This window comes from Cetorhinus maximus, chromosome 2, assembly GCF_964194155.1.
Source record: "Cetorhinus maximus chromosome 2, sCetMax3.hap1.1, whole genome shotgun sequence".
In the NCBI taxonomy this organism is placed as follows: domain Eukaryota; kingdom Metazoa; phylum Chordata; class Chondrichthyes; order Lamniformes; family Cetorhinidae; genus Cetorhinus; species Cetorhinus maximus.
Genome location: NC_135880.1, coordinates 29,979,524 through 29,999,970, shown reverse-complemented (window position 1 = coordinate 29,999,970; position 20,447 = coordinate 29,979,524). Strand labels below are relative to the sequence as shown.

General features: G+C 45.2%; 1 protein-coding gene across 1 annotated transcript in view; it reads right to left on the bottom strand.

The window, feature by feature from the left end:
• Positions 1-463: 463 nt before the first annotated feature.
• The window catches only part of LOC144689907 (cadherin-related family member 2-like), a 46,830-nt gene continuing 26,846 nt past the window's right edge, over positions 464-20,447 (bottom strand). The window contains exons 9-10 of the mRNA XM_078557413.1: positions 5,550-5,619; positions 464-1,098 (exon numbers count right to left, since the gene is read on the bottom strand). Of these exons, the coding sequence (XP_078413539.1) occupies positions 464-1,098; positions 5,550-5,619 (705 nt within the window). The remainder of the gene's footprint in view (positions 1,099-5,549; positions 5,620-20,447) is intronic.

Genomic DNA, 20,447 nt, shown 5'->3' with positions numbered 1-20,447 from the left:
TATGATGGAAATGGACCTTAGGCAGTTCTGGGAAGTGACTGTGAGAGTCAATTGTTAGTTGTGGAGGGGGATTACGGTGGGGCTGGTAATGGCCTTTGAGGTTGGGGTGTGTAGCTGGGAAAAGCGTGCGCTACCTCACGTTTGTATCCGCTGGGAGCAATGAAGAATCCTGAATGGGTACGGACAAAAGCCCGACCTACCCATTGCTGACACAATTTCGAGAGGGGTCCTTTAACAGGGTCTTGGCCCCTAATTTGCATAATTAAGGGACCAAAGCCTATTTTAGATATCTACCTTGGCCTTATGAATTTAGCAATGGGACCAATGCCTGTGCAAATTAGGTGCAGGCTGTCCCACTGCTAAATTGACATGCTTTTTTTCCCCCCTTCCTACGCTTTAAGGAATATGAGCAGCGCATGTAAATTTCTACCCCTACTTGTGGAGAAAGCACATAAAAAGTTTCTCAAGCATTGTGAAAGTAGAGCTGACCTTCCTCACTCATATTTGAAGAAAGAACAGTGTTGTAGTCCACAACTTGCACCCTGAGTTGAACAAGCTGAACACTTTCATGGTCGACAGGGCCACTGTAAATCAAAGACCCAGATCGCTCCATCACTTGAAACCAGTTTTTACAGAGTGAACTGCTCAGCCTTTCCTCCTTCTCATTGAGACACTCAATTCCTCTTATAAAGAAGTGCAATTCTGCATCAGTGTCTGGATCGAAAGCCTGAATTGCAATGATTGTTGTATTGATTTGTCCATTTTCCCTTGCAAACACATCAGAGAGTGAACTTCCAATTAGAACAGGAGCTTCATCATTGACATCTAAAATATCCACCTCGATCGTTGTGCATCCAGTGTTGGGATCAAACCCAAAATTGTTGGCAGCTACAGTCAGTTTATACTTGCGTGGCCCGTCATCATAATCAAGTCTGGACTCGGGATTAACACGGATACACGCAGCAGATTGATGCAGGTCTCCTTTTTCGATACTGACAATGAACTGTCCCCTGGCCCCATCTTCAATTCTGTAGGTTATTAGACGGTTTGGATCAGTTACATCATTGTCTGAGGCCCATATTGAAACAACACACTGATCTGGAATAAAATATTCAGTGGATTTATTACAAAATATCAAAAATAAATAATTCAGTTAGAGAACCATAATCTTAATGTCCATAGGACTAGGTATATAGGAACATAGGACTTAGGAGCAGGGGTTGGCCATTCAGCCCTTCTGGCCTGCTTCACCATTCAACTAGATCATGGCTGATCTGTCTGTCCCCCATAACCCTTGACTCCCTTGTCTATCAAAAATCTGTCTAACAGCCTTGAATAAATTCAATGACCCAGCCTCCACTGCTTTCTGGGGAAGAGAATTCCACAGACTAACAACCCCCTGAGAGAAAAAAAATGCTCCTCATCGCAGTCTGAAAAGGGAGACATCTTATTCTTAAACTATGTCCCCTGGTTCCAGTCTCCCCCACAGGTGGCAGGTTATCTACCCTATCAAGTTTCCTCAGCCCATTCATGAAGCTAAAACATGCAAAACCTGTTTCATTTAAATTGCACTCAGTTTGAGGTGCAGGATTTGCTGAATCCATTTAGAATTTAAAGTGTTGCAACGTTATACATTTTAACTTTTATTTGAATTCAGTGCTGTGTACCTCTATTGGAACAGCACCGCCCTAGATCACAACAAGCAACAAAATTGGCCCCATATTTTTCTATTTAATGGTTATTAATCTGTTCCAAAATGTAAAACAGGTTTTTAAAATTAATCATCAGGATGTGGGCTTATCTGGTCAGGCCATTTATTGTCCATTGCTAGTTGCCCTGAGAAAGTGATAGTGAGTTTTCTTCTTGAATTGCTGCAGTCTGCGTGGTGCTTCTTGTGGCAGTTTGATTCAACAGTAGGACTTGCTGGGCCACTGCAGCTAAGAGACAACCACATGGGTGTGGGTCTGGAGTCACCTATCGGCCAGATTTTCTTTCCTAATGAACTAGTTGGCCGTTTTGGCTGTCCCATGACTTTTATATATACACGCAACTTCGGGCTCTGAAATTATGGGATGAATCTGGATTAGAATTCAATTTCCCAGAAGAACCTTATGCATTTGGACCTTCCTGCCTCCTTTAAATTCTTTTTTTACCACGTTTCTGCACCACAGGCCACCTGATTGACAGGCTAGAGGCCTGTCAGGTGATGATTCCTGCAACATTAAGAGAGTAGGGTAGGTGCGGTGGGGACGTAGGATAAATTGTTGGGGGAGGATCCCAACTGTAGTGTGGCTCCTGTTTGCAGTGGGCTCTGATATACATTGGGCTGAACACAATCATGGGCAGATTCCAATGATGTTTGGAGAGGACCTGATCTTGGTGGTGGTGGTGGTGAGGTGGGGTGTGCAGGAAGATGTCAGATAGTGGTCAGTAGGAGCAGGTGCTAGTCAAGGGGGTTCGATGGTGGGGGTGGTATCAGACAGGTCACTCTGGTGGGGGGAGTTGGGTTTACTGGATACCTTAGATAAAAACAAAAAGCTAAAAGCTACTGCGGATGCTGGAAATCCAAAACAAAAACAGAATTACCTGGAAAAACTCAGCAGGTCTGGCAGCATCGGCGGAGAAGAAATCAGTTAACGTTTCGAGCCTTCATGGCCCTTCGGCAGAACTGGAGCATAGTTAGAAGAAGGGAGAAATATAAATTGGTTTAAGGTGGGTGGGGGGGGGGGCGGAGAGACACATTGAGGGTGTGGTGTGGTGATTGTGGAGATGAGCAGACCGATGAGCAACTGGGCGACCGTTTTGCGGAACACCTGCGGTCTGTCCGCAAGAAAGACCCAAACCTCCCTGCCGCTTGCCATTTTAACACTCCACCCTGTTCTCTTGCCAACATGTCTGTCCTTGGCTTGCTGCATTGTTCCAGTGAAGCCCAACGCAAACTGGAGGAACAGCACCTCATCTTCCGACTAGGCACTTTACAGCCCTCCGGGCTGAATATTGAATTCAACAACTTTAGATCTTAAACTCCCCCTCCCCCCATCCCCACCCCGTTTCTTTCCCCCCCCCCCGCTTTTTTTTTCAATAATTTATATAGATTCTTCTTTCCCTACCTATTTCCATTATTTTTAAATCTAAAACTAAAACCTTTAGTCTTTCCACCCCACCCCCACTAGAGCTGTACTTTGAATATCCTGTCTTCCATTCTTAATTAGCACTTTTCTCAAAGACCACCACCTTCAACACCTCTTTGACCCTTTTGTCTGTGACATCTTTTGATTATCTGCTCATCTCCACAATCACCACACCACACCCTCAATGTGTCTCTCCCCCCCCCCACCCACCTTAAACCAATTTATATTTCTCCCTTCTTCTAACTATGCTCCAGTTCTGCCGAAGGGCCATGAAGGCTCGAAACGTTAACTGATTTCTTCTCCGCCGATGCTGCCAGACTTGCTGAGTTTTTCCAGGTAATTCTGTTTTTGTTACTGGATACCTTGATGGGCCTGAAGGAATCACTCTTATTCCTCCTGGGCCACAAGCATTGCTGTAAAAGGCACTTTTCTCATGAATTAGCCGTACTCCTTACCTTTCACCTACCAGGTTTCCTGAGGTCTGGGAAAATCAACCCAGTTGTGCTGGTAATGGTGCAGATACCTGCCAGTGGTAACAGTATTAAGAGACTTCCCTGTTATGGAAGTGCACCCCTGCTCAAGGTGGGATGTACCCCATCCTCACCTCATTAGGCCTTACAGAAATAAGACAATTGCTTTCTCTACAGTAATTAATCCTTAATGTGTCTGTAAGCATATCCTGGAATGAGTGCTTCCTCCATGGGTACAGTGCAATTCCTCCAATGCGCTTCAGAGGTTCGAAAGCTGTACCCGAAGCTGCACATGGAGTCCAAGTATCCACAATTAAAATTAATGTAAACGGGCCTCAATCCATGTAAACAATGGGACCCGAGAAAATAGCAGACCTCTTTCTTGTGTCTTAACATTTGAATTTTCAACTCATTAAGCATTATTCATGTCCTTCAGGCATAACATGTTTAATAACCTGCAATCTTTGGCTTATATCATTAAAATTCATTCAAATAAACAAATAATACAGAACAAGTCACAGTGAGAGTAAATACTTCAAAAAGCTCCAAAATAATTACGTTAAAAGGTCTGGAAAATGTCTTTGTTTTCTGCTGAGCATTCAAATCTGGACACAAGAGACCCTTCCCCTGAACAAGTGTGATTGGTAAATACTCATATTTGAGAGTAAGGGTGGGGTGGGTGGGGGTTGGTGGAGAGTGGTGGGCATGCGGCCAATTTTCTAGAAAGTTTGACAACGTAAGGGATTAAAGGAATGTGCAGGTATTGTAGTTAAGCACATAACTCTCTTATGTCCAAAATTCCATCATCCTTTAGCTTTGTAACTGGTACATGCCCAGGTAGCAGATGCTCTGGGAGCAAATGTGAAGGAAACCCTAGACCCTTACATGGTATCAAATTCTGGGGGTTCCACATATGTTATTTCTGTGAGTAATTGTTGCTACGATCTCACCGTGTGAGAAAAAAATCGATTCCCCTGACACACAGACGAAATATTTGATTGGCCCAAATCTTCCAGTCTCCGGATCATAGGAGACGACCGAGTTGTGTGCCGGGACACTGTGGATGTTCTGACACGCTGACCTACATGGAAATTGCTCGAGAAGTTTCACCTTCTGATGGGCAATTCCCCTGCTCCCAGGACCCTCCATGAAAGCCTCCAACTCTGAGTTAGAGTCGGACAGTTCCGACCGACTTACCCGAATAGTTACCCAGGAAATGTTAGATGGATTAAAACTAGTGTAACTCTTGGGTAACTACAGAACTGAACCCCTTTGCCCCCATTCCCCCACCCCCACTACCCTTTCCTGACTACCCGACTATCCCCTGACTACCTGACTACTTGCCAAACCCAACTACCACCTCAACCACCTGCCACCCTACCCACCTGCCATCTCACCCACCTGCCATCTCACCCACCTACTCACTTACTCATCTCACCCACGTACCCTCCTCACCCACCCTACCCACTTACCTACTTACCTCACCCACCTAACCATCCTACCACCCTACCCATTCACTCATTGATCCACTCACTCATTGACTAACATCCACACTGGACCTTTAAACTTACCATTCTGCAGCCAGTGCCATAAAAAGGGGCACGTCATGCCTTCCCCCAATTCTACTCCCTCGCGACGGAGCTCTCGGAGGGACGCTGCGCTCCGCATTTCTGGGAAAGCCGGGTTCAGAAGGTCCCAGAAGAAATGCGGAGCAGCGTCGACTCAGGGGAATGTTCGAGCAGAGCAGCAATCGAACATTCCCACTCCCCGGAAGATCTGGGCCTTCATTTCACAGCATTGCAGATAAATTAGTAGGATCTTATCCTGCTCAGGAGGAATTTAGGTGAATTTTCGGATAAATTTCTAATATGTGCTGTACTATTTGCCAACTTTTGCGTAAGAAAATTGAAATTTAATTTCTCATCCATCTCATAAACTTAGCTCTTACCTTGCTGATCTTCAGGCACAGCAACAAAAAAGGTGCTTTGGTTAAAAACCGGTTCATTGTCATTCACATCCTACAATATAAGATATTAACAATGGTTTATTCATCTGAACAAAATATACTGATTGGATACTAATTAATCAATTGCAGAATTCCATTTTATTTCACATCCTCCATTGCCTTTTGATTGAAAGTAAACAGTAAGCCATATAACAGTGTGAAATAACCTTTTGGGATGTTTCAGGAATTTGGGAACAGAAGTAGGCCATTCAGCCCCCCCTCAAGCCTGTTCTGTCATTCCGTTAGATCATTTTCCTGCCTTTGGGCCAAGTCCCTTGATGCCCTTGCCTAACAACAGTTCACCGGTCTCACTCCTGAAAATTTCATTTGTTACGGCATCCACAGCCTTTTGGTGAATCTGTGTCCCCTCCAAGGCCAATAAGTCATTCAAAGGCTTGGTGTGCAAACCTGAACGCAATACTTTAGCTGCAGCCCTGACTAAGCCTCTACAACTGAAGCATCACTTCCATCCTCACTGTTGATATAAAAATGTCCCCCATCCTTGCAGACAACATAGTGACAACCAGCTATTTTAGATTTGATATTCAACAGTGGTAAATCAAACCGTTGATAAGAACGAAAGGCAAGTTTTCCAACATTTTTCTAAAATCTCAATAAAATGAACTAAGAGTTGTGTAAAAAGATCTGGAAAAGTTGAGCTTCCTTACAAAACTTGCCACTAGCAATGCTACTGTGTCAGTAAAACTCAATAGGCAGAACCGATCAGACTGCTTCGATAAGAGAGTGTATGAATAATTGATCGACCTTATAGCTCTTACAGAGCTTCATTCTTGTTGCTTGACCAGCAATCAAAAATAGATAAAAGGAAAAATAGATCTACTTTGTTTCTATGTCTTAATGAATTATTAAAACACTCCCCAAAGGACAGGTTGATTTTATTGGAGCAGAGAGTTTTGATATGAGTATTGTGTTAAGAGGCTGATAGGTCCACTAGAAGTGTTGTGGTGAAGTAGAAACTGCAGTCGACTCTGTTTAAGTTCCAGAGTAACTTTGTGGAGTGACTTTGTAGGGACATCGTCAATGAGAACAGACTGCTGGCTGACCGAGTGGTGTATGTGGAAACCACTAGAACACTCTGGTAGAAATGATCTACTAAAATGCTGGGACAGGCTCAAGAGGCCGAATGGTCTACTCCTATTCCTAATTAGTTAAGAATTTTCTGCTCTTCTTCAAACAATGCCATGTGACCTTTTACATCTATCTAAACCAGGCAGCCAGAACCTCAGTTAAACTTTTCACCTAACAGAATACCTCTGACACTGCAGAAGTCCCTCAGTTTACATTTAATTGTCAGCCTGAATTTGAAGACAAACTCTGGAGCTTAAATCCACTGCCTGTGACTCAGAAATGAGATTGGTACCAATGAACAACAAAAACAACAGCATATATTTACAGAGCGCCTTTTACATAATAAAACATGAATATTGCTGAAAAGAGAGACTTTTTTTTATTCTTTCATGGAACATGGGCATCGCTGGCAAGGCCAGAATTTGTTGCCCATTGCTAATTGACCTTCAACTGAGTGGCTTGCTCAGCCATTTCAGAGGGCAGTTAAGAGTCAACCACACTGCTGTGGGTCTGGAGTCACATGTAGGTCAGACAGTGTAAGGAAGGCAGATTTCCTCCCCTAAAGGGCATTAGAAAAGGACATGTTCATCCTGCACGCATCAGGACAAACTCAAGAATGCCAAATTTCAAACAATCATAATAATTTATAACAGCACGAGAAAAGGGTTGTAAAGTCGACTCCATGGAGAAAGCAATGGGGAACTATAGGCTCCCAAAGCTCTGCGGTAACTCAAAAATTGTGCAAGACTTGACATATTTCTTTTATTTGCAGAGAACAGGTCCCTGCATACATATGAACATACATACGAACATACAAATTAGGAGCAGGATTAGGCCACTTAGCCTTCAAGCCTGCTCTGCCATTCAATAAGATTACGGCTGATCTGATTGTAACCTCCTGCCTACCCCCAATAACATTTCACCCCCTTGTTAATCAAGAATCTATCCAGCTCTGCCTTAAAAATATTCAAAGACTCTGCTTCCACTGTCTTTTGAGGAAGAGAGTTCCAAAGACTCACAACACTCTGAGAGAAAAAAATTCTCCTCATCTCTGTTTTAAATGAGCGACCCCTTATTTTTAAACAGCAACCCCTAGTTCTAGATTCTCCCACAAGAGGAAACATCCTCTCCACATTCACTCTATCAAGATCCCTCAGGATCTTATACGTTTCAGTCAAGTCGCCTCTTACTCTCCTAAACTCCAGTGGATACAAGCTTAATCTGTCCAACCTCTCCTCATAAGACAGCCCACCCATTCCTGGTATTAGGTCTAGTGAACCTTCTCTGAACTGCTTCCAATGCATTTACATCTTTCCTTAAATAAGGTGACCAATACTGTACACAGTACTCCAGATATGGTCTCACCAGTGCCCTGTGCAACACAAGCATAGCCTCCCTACTTTTGTAATCAATTCTCTCACAATAAATGATAACATTCTATTAGCTTTCCGAATTACTTGCTATACCTGCATAGTAGTCTTTTGTGATTCATGCACCAGGATGCACAGGTCCCTCTGAATCTCAGAGCTCTGTAATCTCTAGCCATTTAGATAATATGCTTCTATTTTATTATGCGAATGAATGTACGTCACTCCTAGCAAGAATAAATTAACTACTTTACGAGGTCGACTGATTGTCTTACATTGGTTGTTAGTGCAGCCAGTAGCGCACTCAGGATTGTTCAGCAAGTGCTGCCCAATCACTGAATCACATCTAACGGTAGACTTTTTGTTTTGGGTTTTGCAAGCATGGGCTGGTTGAGCATGGTCTGTAATCTGTCTATTATGAACAGCCGGAAGAACATATTAGTTGATCCGAACAGCCATACCTGGTATCGTACTGGCACTGAAATCTATACACAATGTTGCTTAATTGTGTGGTAGGCTGAACATCTTTTGGGCTGAAGGCAGCATCCTGTTAATGGAAAATACCACTCATGTAGCCACTGCAGACTAGCAACATGAAAAGCTTCCTTAACCTATTGTTCTTAATCTTTGTGATACTTTGCCTTGGTAGACCGGGCACTTTTCAAGTCTGAAAGTGGTGACCTTAGGCCCATTTGCGAATCTGTGTGATAAAGAGTGAACAATGATCTGATCGGGGTAGCCATTTTCCTGCAGGATAGCGTTGATGTGCTCATGGCTCATTTACACTTACTAGGCACAGAGAATGCGTTCTCTGCAAACAAAAGAAATATGTTCAAGCTTTGCCCCTTTTTTGAATTACTCAGAAGCCTGGGAGCCTATAGTTTCCCCCTTGCTTTCTCCATGGCAATGTCTTGGCCAGAATCGACTTGCCAACCAATCATCACCCTTTTCTCCTGTAGTATAAATTGTTGTGATTATTTGAAATTTGGCATTCTTGCATTTGTCCCGGTGAGTGCGAGATGAAAAGCTTCAGCAACGTGTCTCTCTTTTCAGCAACATTCACGTTCTGCACTACCAAGAGACTGATAATAAAATGTCCTGAGATGCTTCACTGGAGTGTTATAAAACAAAATACAACACCAAGCTACATGAGGAGATATCAGGTCAGATGACCAAAAACTTGGCAAAAGGGATAAGTTTTAAGGTGTCCTGAAGGAGGAAAGCGAGGTAGAGAAGCAGAGAGGTGTAGGAAGGGAATGCCAGAGCTTAGGGTCAAGGGAACTGAAAGCGCAGCCACCAAATGTGGAGCAATTAAAATTGGGCTGCTCAAGAGGCCAGAATTAACTGAGCGCAGATATCTCAAAGGGTTGTTGGGCTGGAGGAGATTACAGGGAAAGGATGGGAATGAGGAGATGGAGGGATTTGAAAACAAAGATGATTTTAAAATCAAGACTTTGCTTGACTGGGAGCCAGTGGAGGTTTGCGAGCACTGGTAAGTGAGCGGAACTCTGTGTGAATTAAAGCACAGGCTACAGCGTTTTGAATGACCTCAAGTTTACGGAGGGTAGAATGTGGGAGACCAGTCAGGGGTTGCATTGAAATAGTCAGGTCTAGAGGCATGAATGAGGGTTTCAGCAGCAGATAAGCTGAAGTCAGATGACACGGAGGTGGAAATAGGCGGCCTTAGTGATGCCATGAGTATGTGGTTGGAAGTTCATCTGATCTCATCAGCTAAGCCTGAAAGACACTGGGCGGAATCATCCCAGATTTGCACTAAGTGTAGCCGCGGGCGAGATAAAGGACATTTTAATCGCTGGCCGCAATGGTGGCTTTTCACGCCGTATCGTCCCAATCCCCCCTCATTAATTATGCATTCCCAGGAAACACACCTTTTCGATAGTGGGCAAGCTCGTCACACCATCACCTCGTCGCTTCATCACACCAGGCGCTATATTTAAAGTGCAGCTGCGTGCACACCTCTCAGTGCTTCCAGCCCAGGACTTCTGCAAAGGACATTTGGCCCCGAAAGGCAAGAAGACAGCAGTCCCCCCAGCTTAATGACGCATCCTTGAGTGCCTTTTGGATGTAGTGGGGACTTGCCATAATGTCCTCTATCCCTACTCTGGCCACAGGATGGGCAGCAACATCACTAACCCAGCCTGAGAGGTGGTGGCAGCGGTGGTCAGTGCCAATGCCCTGCAAAAGAGGACAGCCACTCAGCGCCACTGCAGGGTGAATGGATTCATCCATTCCGCCAGGGTAAGTCACTCTTCTCATTACTCTCAACTCACACACTCACAAACCCATCACACACCCACAGGGATCTCACACCTCAAGGGACAACACCACTAACTCTCACACACTCCCTCACATCTCCATCAGGCTCATACCCTCTGGAGATCACATCCTCATCCCATCCATGGCTCCGCTCACCACACAAAAATTCCACGCAGTGCCATGTGTCAGGCTCACACTCTCTCCATCTGTTTCCATGCAGGAGAAGCTGGACACAACTGCAGGGAGAGGTCCCAGGCCTCAGGTTGAGGAACATGCCATTGCGCTCTGTGGCGACGATGAGGGTGGCAGTGAACACTCTTGTGAGGGTCCAGCTCCACATCATCCCTCTCTCAATGCAACTGTGAGTGGTCTCTCTCTCCTATTTTTGACTCTGCTGCCATGCAGTAATCATCTCCACTTTGGTCCACAGGGAGCTCTGCCAAGCAACCAACACCCTCAGCCGGCCATTCCGTCAGCTCCATCCAGGTCCTCACCTCTAGCCAAGAGGACACCTCCTCCATTGAAGAGCTGGAAATAAGCAGCCTGGAAGACCGGTCACAGCGCTTACCCACACCCTGCATCAGCGCAGGCTCATGTGTCCGCAACAAGGGGAAGCAGGTTCAGCCGAGCCCTCCGGCATTCAGAGGACTGGTAGGGAAGAGGCATCTGTGAGGTCTGAGCCTTTGGATTTGGCCTTCCAACTCACCATGGAGAGCCAGCAGAAGGTGGGGGAACATTACGCAGGGTTGTTGGAAGCCCTTGACAGAGTGGTACGCGAGTTGGAGGAGTGTATCCGCCTGCTCTCTGATGAAGTGGTGCCTACTTTTGCATGCATGGAGGTCTCCATGGAGAGGATGGCGGACACCACGGAGAGCCTGGCCCAGCAGAACAAAGAGATGCGTGCAGACCTGCACTCCATCGCGGTAGCCATGGGTGAGTTCCTGCAGTGGAAACATGAGAGAGAAACGGGGCACCTCAATGTCCCCTAGATGCTCCTTCCCCTCAAGAAGTCAGGCCGGGACCCTCAGGCGCCTGAAGGGAGGGGGAACGGCAGCTGCACGCCCCTGGGTCATCCCCTCAGGAATCTCAGATGCTGCCTGCTCCCTCCGAGTCCCATTTGCCTGTGACCCCCTCAACCTCGTCCTCTGTCGCCACAGAGGGAGCAGTTGGCCCATAGGAGGTCAACCAAAGCGAGCCGGGGCCCTCAAGCCCTCGGCTCTTCAGAGGGCCCACGCCGAACTCATCAGAGGCAACAGGACTAACCGTCACACAGGCTGAGTCCACCCCTGCTGTGGATGTCAGGACAGCACCTAGAAGTCTAAGGTATTCAAAAGTTAAGAAATTCTGATCACAGTTGGTTGCACGGGCATTTTGTCACTTTACAACCTGGAAGTATATTCACTTTCACTGAATAATGTGTAATGGTGTCTTTCAACTTCATTGACAGGCTTCGCAAGTCCTCCCATTGCATCCCCCTCATGAGCAGTTCAGCTGCACACAGCGGGACCATGAGTGATTCTGGAGGAAGAAGTGTGTGTGTGGCAGGGCCTCTCGGAGCCTCGTGCGTGCACTCTCACATGCACGTCGATCCTTCCCGCATCACACTCATCTCAATGTCCTGAGCATCTTCAATGCTGCCTGCTGGGGTTCACTTTCAGTTGTCCATCTGAGCTGACCTGCATTTCCACCCACCCACTGGCCACACTCCCATGCGGCACCTGATCTCGCCCACCACAACCCTCGTTTCACTTATGATTTGGACAGCATGGTTGTACTACAGTTTTTCTTGTGCTCTCCTGCCTTTCCCCACCGCTGGTCCCCCATTTCCTTTCTCCCATTACTGTCAACTCCCCTGGCAACGCCTCCCATTTCCCCACTGTGGCCTACCAGCCACAACCCTTTTCTTTTGGGGATGTCCAGGTGACCATAGCAAATAAGACGTAGGAGCGGAAACGTGCCATTCGGCCCATTGGGTCTGCTCCACCATTCAATGAGATCATGGCTGACCTGATAATCCTCAACTCTACTTCCTGCCTTTTCCCCATAACCACTGATTCCTTTACTGATTAAAATTCTGTCTATCTCAGCCTTGAATATACTTAACGACCCAGACTCTACAGCCCTCTGGGGTAAAGCATTCCACAGATTGACTACCCTCAGAGAGAAGAAATTCCTCCTCATGTCTGTCTTAAATGGGTGACCCCTTACTCTGAGATTATGCCCTCTGGTCCTAGACTCTCCCACAAGGGGAAACAACCTCTCAGTATCTACCCTGTCAATGCCCCTAAGAATATTATATGTTTCAATAAGGTCGCCTCTCATTCCTTTAAACTCCAATGAGTACAGGCCCAACCTACTCAACCTCTTCTCATAAGAAAATCCCTCCATACCCGGGATCAACCTAGTGAACCTTCTCTGGACTGCCTCCAATGCCAATATATCCTTCCTTAGATAAGGGGACCAAAACTGTTCACAGTATTCTAGGTGTGGTCTAACTAGTGCCTCGTATAGTTTTAGCAAGACTTCCCTATTTTTATACTCCATTCCCTTTGAAATAAAGGCCAACATTCCATTTGCCTTCCCTATTACCAGTTGAACTTGTATGTTAGCTTTTTGGGATTCATTCACAAGGATTCCCAAATCCCTCTGTGCTGCAGCTTTCTGCAATCTTTCTCCATCTAAATAATATTCAGTTCCACTATTCTTCCTGCCAAAATGCATAACCTCACATTTTCCCACATTATATTCCATCTGCCAGGTTTTTGGCCACTCACTTAACCTGTCTATATCCCTCTGTAGACTCTTTGTGTCCTCACCACTTGCCTTCCCACCTATTTTTGTGCCATCCACAAACTTGGCAATAGTACATTCACTTCCCTCATCCAAGTCATTAATATATATTGTAAATAATTGAGGCCCCAGCACTGATCCCTGTGGCACTCCACTAGTTACAAGTTGCCATCCCAAAAATGCCCCCCTTATCCCAAATCTCTGTCTTCTATTAATTAGCCAATCCTCTATCCATGCTAATGTACTACCCCCAACACCATGGGTTCTTATATTATTAAGTAGCCTTATGTGAGGTTCCTTATCGAGGAACATGCGCATTCCCTTCCTTCCCAGAAATCCCACCCCCATCCACATTAACCTCCCCGACCTTCTCCTTCCCACCCCCAGGTTCCGTGTTTGTCTCTGGAGGAACAGCACCTCATCTTCCGACTAGGCACTTATTGAGTTCAACAATTTCAGATCATGAACTCTCTCCTCCATCCCCACCCCCTTTCCGATCCCCCTTTTCCCAATAATTTATAATTTTTTTACAAATATATTTTTCTTTTCCCTCCTATTTTAAAATTTATTTCGATCTATTCTTTCATCTCCACCTTTTAGCCCATTTCGATCCCTTCCCCCAACCCCACCCCCACTAGAGCCATCTGCCACTAGCTTGTCCTGCTTGCTACCCTTAATGTCCCCATTAGCACATTCCTTAGATAATATCACCACCGTCAACACCCCTTTGTCCTTTTGTCTATGACATCTTTGGCAGTCTCTTCTTGGCCTCCACCTATCACTGGCTGCCTATTGAGCTCCACCTGTCCCACTCCCCTCTACCAACTTATATTTCATCTCATTTCTATATGTCTTAGTTCTGATGAAGGGTCATATGGACTCGAAATGTCAACTGTATCCCTCTCCACAGATACTGTCAGACCTGCTGAGTTTTTCCAGGTATTTTTGTTTCTTTTCATGGTTTCAGCAGAGGCCTCCTTTGCATTTTCACCTGTCCGTCCACCCACCCTGGACTCCTTTCCCTCTTTGAACTCCTTCCACTCTTGGTTCTCCTCCCCCGCCCAGACTTTCCCCCCACCCCGGAACTCCAATCCCCCCCACTGGACTACATTCCCACCCCCGGCCCAGGGCTCCCCGACCACTCAGTCCTTCCCCTTTCCTGACTCCTTCCTCCACCCATACCTCTTCCTCAACCCTTGGTCCTTCCCCTCTTTGGGTTCCTTCCTCCCCCTGGACTCCTTCCTGCCCCCAGACTCCTTCCTTCCTGTGGACTCCTTCTCCTCTCTGGACTCCTTCCCCCCTCTGAGCTCCTTCCCTTACACCTTCCTCCTCCCTTACACCTACCTCTCCAGTTGCTGTCTTCTTCCTATTACCCCCTCCTACCCCTGTACTCCCTCCCCCCACAACCTCACACCCCCAACACCTTCATTCCCTCCTCCAACCTTACCCCACCCCCGACACCTTCATTCCACCCTCCCAACCTCACCCCCCCACACTGGCATCTTTGATCACTCCTCCCAAACCTCACCCCCGCCCCCAACCCCCCTGACACACCTTCCTCTCCCAATCGATCCTCATCCATCCTCTCCCATGCCCCGGTACATCTTCCTCTCCCAAACTTAGCTGGACCATCCCTCTACCCCCTCGACCATCATCCATTGTGAGCAGACTCTCAATGGTGATTTTCCACCTTCCGTGAGCTGCTCCATGGTGGAGTCATGTCCATGAGAATCCACCCAGCATGCCATGGACGTTCCTCCAGGGTCCTGTTGCTGTCGGGCTCCAGCATCTTCTGCTCCTCGGATGTCCGCGATGTGAGCAAGGTCCCGACTTCTGTATGTCACACTTGTCAAGACGTGTTCTGCACCAACGTGTTTTCCCGCCGACATGCTCGGACGATCCAGCGAGGAGGGGCATGATTCCGGCAGGCTGGGCTTGTAATGATATGCAGATGTATTACAATGAGGTTCCTGATGTCTGACTGTGGGAAACATGACCTGCCATTGATGGGCCGAGCGGACGATCGCAAACTGATTTTGCGGCATCGTGAAACCGATTTTTTGGCCTTCTCGCCATATTGTCCGCTCACGCCACCAAACACGCCCGGCGCCAGCGAGCACGGAAAATTCTACCCACTCAGTGTGCATGCTTACTGCAATAAATGCTACATGTTTCTAGTCTGAGGGTGAAAGATGGCATACAACGACATTTACATACAATACAAGGTGCTCTCCAGATTCTATGGGAATCGGAATAGGTGTGGTTGGTAATGTCAACAAGTATACCCTAGTAGCTGCCTGAATCTGCCAGTCAGCTCCTGTTCAACGATCCTTTAGCAAAATAATAACTCCAGTTGCATTGGGTGAGCACAGTACACTGTACAAGTATTTATTTCCCTATAACAACTGTCAAGGTGACAAGTCATTAACACCCCTTAATTGGCCTTAATAGGCAGCAAATGTTGATTTAATGTGAGGCATTACTGCAAATACTGTTTTGAGGGGACAGAAACAGGGGCTGGCAGTAATATTGGCAACAGGCGCTACTAATCTTCATTCCCAATCCATCACCTTGGGCAGAATTTTACAGCCCGACGTGGTGGGGGTGAGGCTGTAAAAGGCAATGAGCCATTCAAAAGCTCATTGACTTCAGCACCATCGTAAAATTCCGCCAATGTAAGATTCCGTCCCATGTGTGTTAGCAGCCGAAAATATACTTCAAGACGCATGTTAAAGACGAGAAAGCATGTAAATGGTGTAAAATAGCTAACTGATGAGAATAAACTTGCGGAATAGCTACACAAATTTAACCTAAGAAACAGCATCCAATGTCGATTCAGAGGAGAGAAATTTCCCCTCATCAGGCGGGCGCATGCCCAACCCGAACGGGAGAAAAATAGTGCACAGTGACGTCTGGCGAGCGTCCCAATGTCATCGCGCACGTGTGCGAGGTTTCGGTCTGCGGGTGTGCCTGGGAGTTGGTAGCGCGCCCGTCAACAATTAAAAGGGCTGATAAGCCCATTAATTAATTAATTAATTTAATTGAATACTCCCCTGACCGTCCAACTTTACGGTTGGCAGGTGGGCGAATATGCCAAGCGGCCTTTGCATTTTTTGCGAAACCTCATGAGGTTTTGACCAGTGATCAGAAAGATAACTTTTAAAACTCGCTTTTAACGTGTCCCTGCTCATGTGACAGAGTCACATGCAGATACATGTTTTCCTTGTTTTTCCATTGTTTATTTTTCTTCAGCTCCCTGAGGCAGCTCTGTGCCTTCAGGGGGCTTTCACTGAGCTCACCTCCGCGCATGCACTGACTTCCGCACTCGCCCTCCTACCTCCCCAACCCAGGCAGCACTGAGCGTTTCTGCGCTCGTGACCGGGGCCTGATCGCGGGCAGCGCTCGGTGTCATGGCCGCTCCCGGGCCTGCCAGCTGAGCCCACCCGACAAGGTAAAAATCCTGCCCAGAAGGTTGGCTAACTCAGCTCCATGATGTTATGTTGAGGAATTGGCATCCCCAGTATGCAGTGAAAGTCGTACAATATACCTTGTCTTTCCAAAAGCGTTTGACAAAGTGTTCTCTGCAAGAACACCTGAAGCTTAAAGTGAGGGTCCAGTATGAAATCTGGGAATAGACAATAAAGTGGTTGATGAATAGAAAGCAACAGGTATTTGTTCAACGTTTTGTCTGGGTAGTGCTCAAAGAATGATGACAACTAAGGCCCTCATTTCTACTTGATGTTACTAACTTGAATGCAGAACCTTAATGAGAACTGATCACATTTACAGATACCAAACCAAGAGGGACAATGGAATCATGGGGATAACTCAGGCGTGTAGGTAGACAAAATATGTAAGTGGAATGAAGAGTAGCACAAGAAATAAGAACAAACTTAAAGTATGACATATAGGTTGGAAAATGGGGGGGCCCACGTGTGATAAAATGAAATATTTCTAAGATTTGCCATAGATCTTTAATTCTGTCAAGATCCATAAGAGGTTAAAAACTCATAATCACATGTGGAAATCATAGCAGAGTTTAATTTATCGCAATAGTTAGGGAGATTATTTGGTTTTAAATATTTTTTAATCTGTTCTCAGAATGCAAGCAACAGTGGTCATTTCCCCACCCCACCCTCACTAGGGCTATCTGTACCTTGCTCATCCTGCTTTCTACCCTTAATGTCACCTATTAGCACATTTCTTAGATAATATCACCACCGTCAACACCACTTTGTCCTTTTGTCTATGACACATTTTGGCAATCTCCATCTATCACTGGCCCTCTATCCAGCTCTACCTGTTCCCCCGACCCCCCCTTAAACCAGCTTATATTTCACCTTTTTCTATTTTTCCTTAGTTCTGGTGAAGAGTCATACGGACTCGAAACGTTAACTGCCTTCCTCTCCGCCGATACTGTCAGGCCTGCTGAGTTTTTCCAGGTATTTTTGTTTTTGTTTCAGATTTCCAGCATCCGCAGTATTTTGCTTTTATCTTAGCGGTCATTTCATGGTCATTTTTTACAAGTACTTGGCCACAAATGGTTGGAATAATTGGATTCAATTTCTTAGAATTATAACTTCTAGTTTGTTAACCCATAACCATTACACGGCCTTGATTCAGGAAGAGCCAACTTGAGCAGTTTAAGTACAAGCATCTTAATTTTTTTTCAATTCCCAACTTTTTTTTTCACATCTAAGAGTTATTCAAATCTGTTTGGCCACAGTATGGATTGTGAAAGTGTTTATCAATCCTACCATAATTTCCCACATATAGTACATATAGTTTCCCTGAAAAATTTATCAAGAAGTTAGTGTGCATATTACACTTGGTAACACATCAATATGGGGTTTTTTTGCAGCCGGTTGAGAAATCTTCTTTGGACGCTTTGTGAATAATAATGCATACTTAGTGGAAATGTTGCTTTTCAATGGTTTTTTTCTAATTCTTCCAAAGGCATCGATGAGAATGGTCTCTTGTTTTCATTAATTTTCGGCATTCATTTTTAAAAGAAATGATCAAGAATCTAAGTTTTGAGATTTTTTACATTTGTTTACATGTCTCTCCTCCTGGAAAGAACTGATTGGCTCCAATTTTTTTAAAATTTATTCTTTCAGGGGGATGTGGATCTCGCTGGCAAGGCCAGCTTTTGCTGACCATCCCTAATTTCCCTGAACTGAGTGGCTTAGCTAGGCTATTTCAAAGAGCAGTTAAGAGTCAACCACATTGCTGTGCATCTGGAGACCAGGTAAGGACAGCAGATTTTCTTCCCTAAAGAGCGTTAGTGGACCAGATGGGTTTGTACAACAATTGGTGATGGTCACTATTATTGAGGTCAACTTTCTATTCCAGGTTTTATTAATTGAATTTAAATTCCACCATCTTCCCAATTCCTGTGAGTGAACCATGGAGGATTAGGCAGATGATTCATTGCTGCCCCGATTGATTGATAAACGCTCTTGGAGCATTTGGGCTACTCGAGTATCTCGCATTTTGTGTGGGTGTGGGTGCCAGCCACTCGGCAAACAAGAGTGGGAGTGGGCCCTTTAGCTAAGTCAGGTTTACTCGCTGCTTTTGTCAATAAAGGGTCACTTTGACCACAGTATTGCAAAAATCTAGATGCATATTATACATGGTGATAAGGCAAATTTGACTTCTCGTTCATGAAAGCCCAAGTGCACATTTACCTGGGTGTGTATTATACTCATAAAATTACGGTATTTTGCCCAAATCAAGTAGTCTGTCTCCAGCCTTCAAGGAGAGATACTGAGGCTACATAGCTTCTATAGATAGTAAGAAATGCAAAAGAATCTCAACGGGTGATATTAATGCTATCATAATTTTGCACAGCAGTTGGAAACTTATTAGTTTCTATTGCAGTAGCATAATACAGCTAAATGACTGTAAGAATATATGTTGTGCCACTGCAGTAATTCACTTGTTCTTTTACTGTTTAATAAATTTGTTTGACAGTTAATATATATCTTGCCAAGTGAAAATGTTAGAAGCTATGATCATCCAAAAGAGTGACATGAAACAGAAAAGCAGCAAATTTATAGCATAAAGAAACCCAGTGTATTCCATGAATGTATTTTGGGAATAGCTGGTTGATGGACATGGAGGGGATTTTGTATATTTGACATTCCTTGAGGGGAAACTTCTTTTGCACTCAAAAACAGGCATTTTGTAGACATAAGGATGATCCCTCTGCTTGAATATATGACTTGACATGCACCTAATATTGGGTCTTGGATTTCACTAACATCAAAATTGGAAGCTGCAGCAGCCTATTGGGCATTCCCAAGCAACTCACTTGGAGAAAAGGCCTCAAAGGTCAGGTTAATGCATCACTGGCAGTCGGCCTCAGGTAAACCCTGAAAAGGGATCTGGAGATAGGGTGATCAGTTGATGAGGGTAACTGGGGTGTGTGTGTGTGTGTGTGTATGTGTGTGTGTGGGTTGGGGAAGGGGTTGGGTACAGGGTGGGGAAATTGAAGAGAGAGACTGTGGAAGGGACTGGGTGGTGGTCGTGGAGGGTGAGAGTGGTAAATGGAGAGGATATAGGATTGAATGTTTAGTTTAGGCTCAAGTAAGGCCTTAGACAGTGGCCAGAGAGAGGTGAAGTTGGTAGCTAGGGAATGGAGATTATAACAGGAATCAAAGACAATTGGCCAGATTTTCATGCTTCCATCTGTTTTGGAATGGAGGCGGGGGGATTTAAAAATAACGGACCAGATTCCTGACCCCATTCTTGTTGCTGAATACTTTTAGTGGCTAGGGATAAGGGTGCAGGTAACGAGCCCACATGCAGCTTCCCCAAACTTAATGGCTCCATTGCAGGGATGTGCATTTTAGAGCACCCACTATTTTCATGGAGTCGGTCCCGTTTATGTGGGCAATGTGGTTCACCGCATGTCAGAGCCTGGTGTTGGGAACCTTTTGACAGGTAAGTTCAAAAGGCAACTTCACATATCATATTATAATGTTGTATGATAAGTTAAATATATTTTTAATACAGTGATTGATGATAGGGCTTGTCTTAGAAGGTAAGTGATCTTTAAATTGACTAGTATTGTGAAAGTGTAAAAGTGTTCAGATGCATTAGGGTACATTAAGAACTTTTCTGCATTGAACAATATTGATATTCATATTTGACTTCGTCAATGATCCGCTGTGATTTAATCTTTTCTTTGAAGTGCTGCCCAGATATCTTTCCCCTGATTTCAAGCTTGAGCAGATTTTAATATATTTAAGCATGTTAATGTATTCAACTCTGGATGCTTTGTTTTATACAGTTGTGCAAGGGAATCCAATTATGA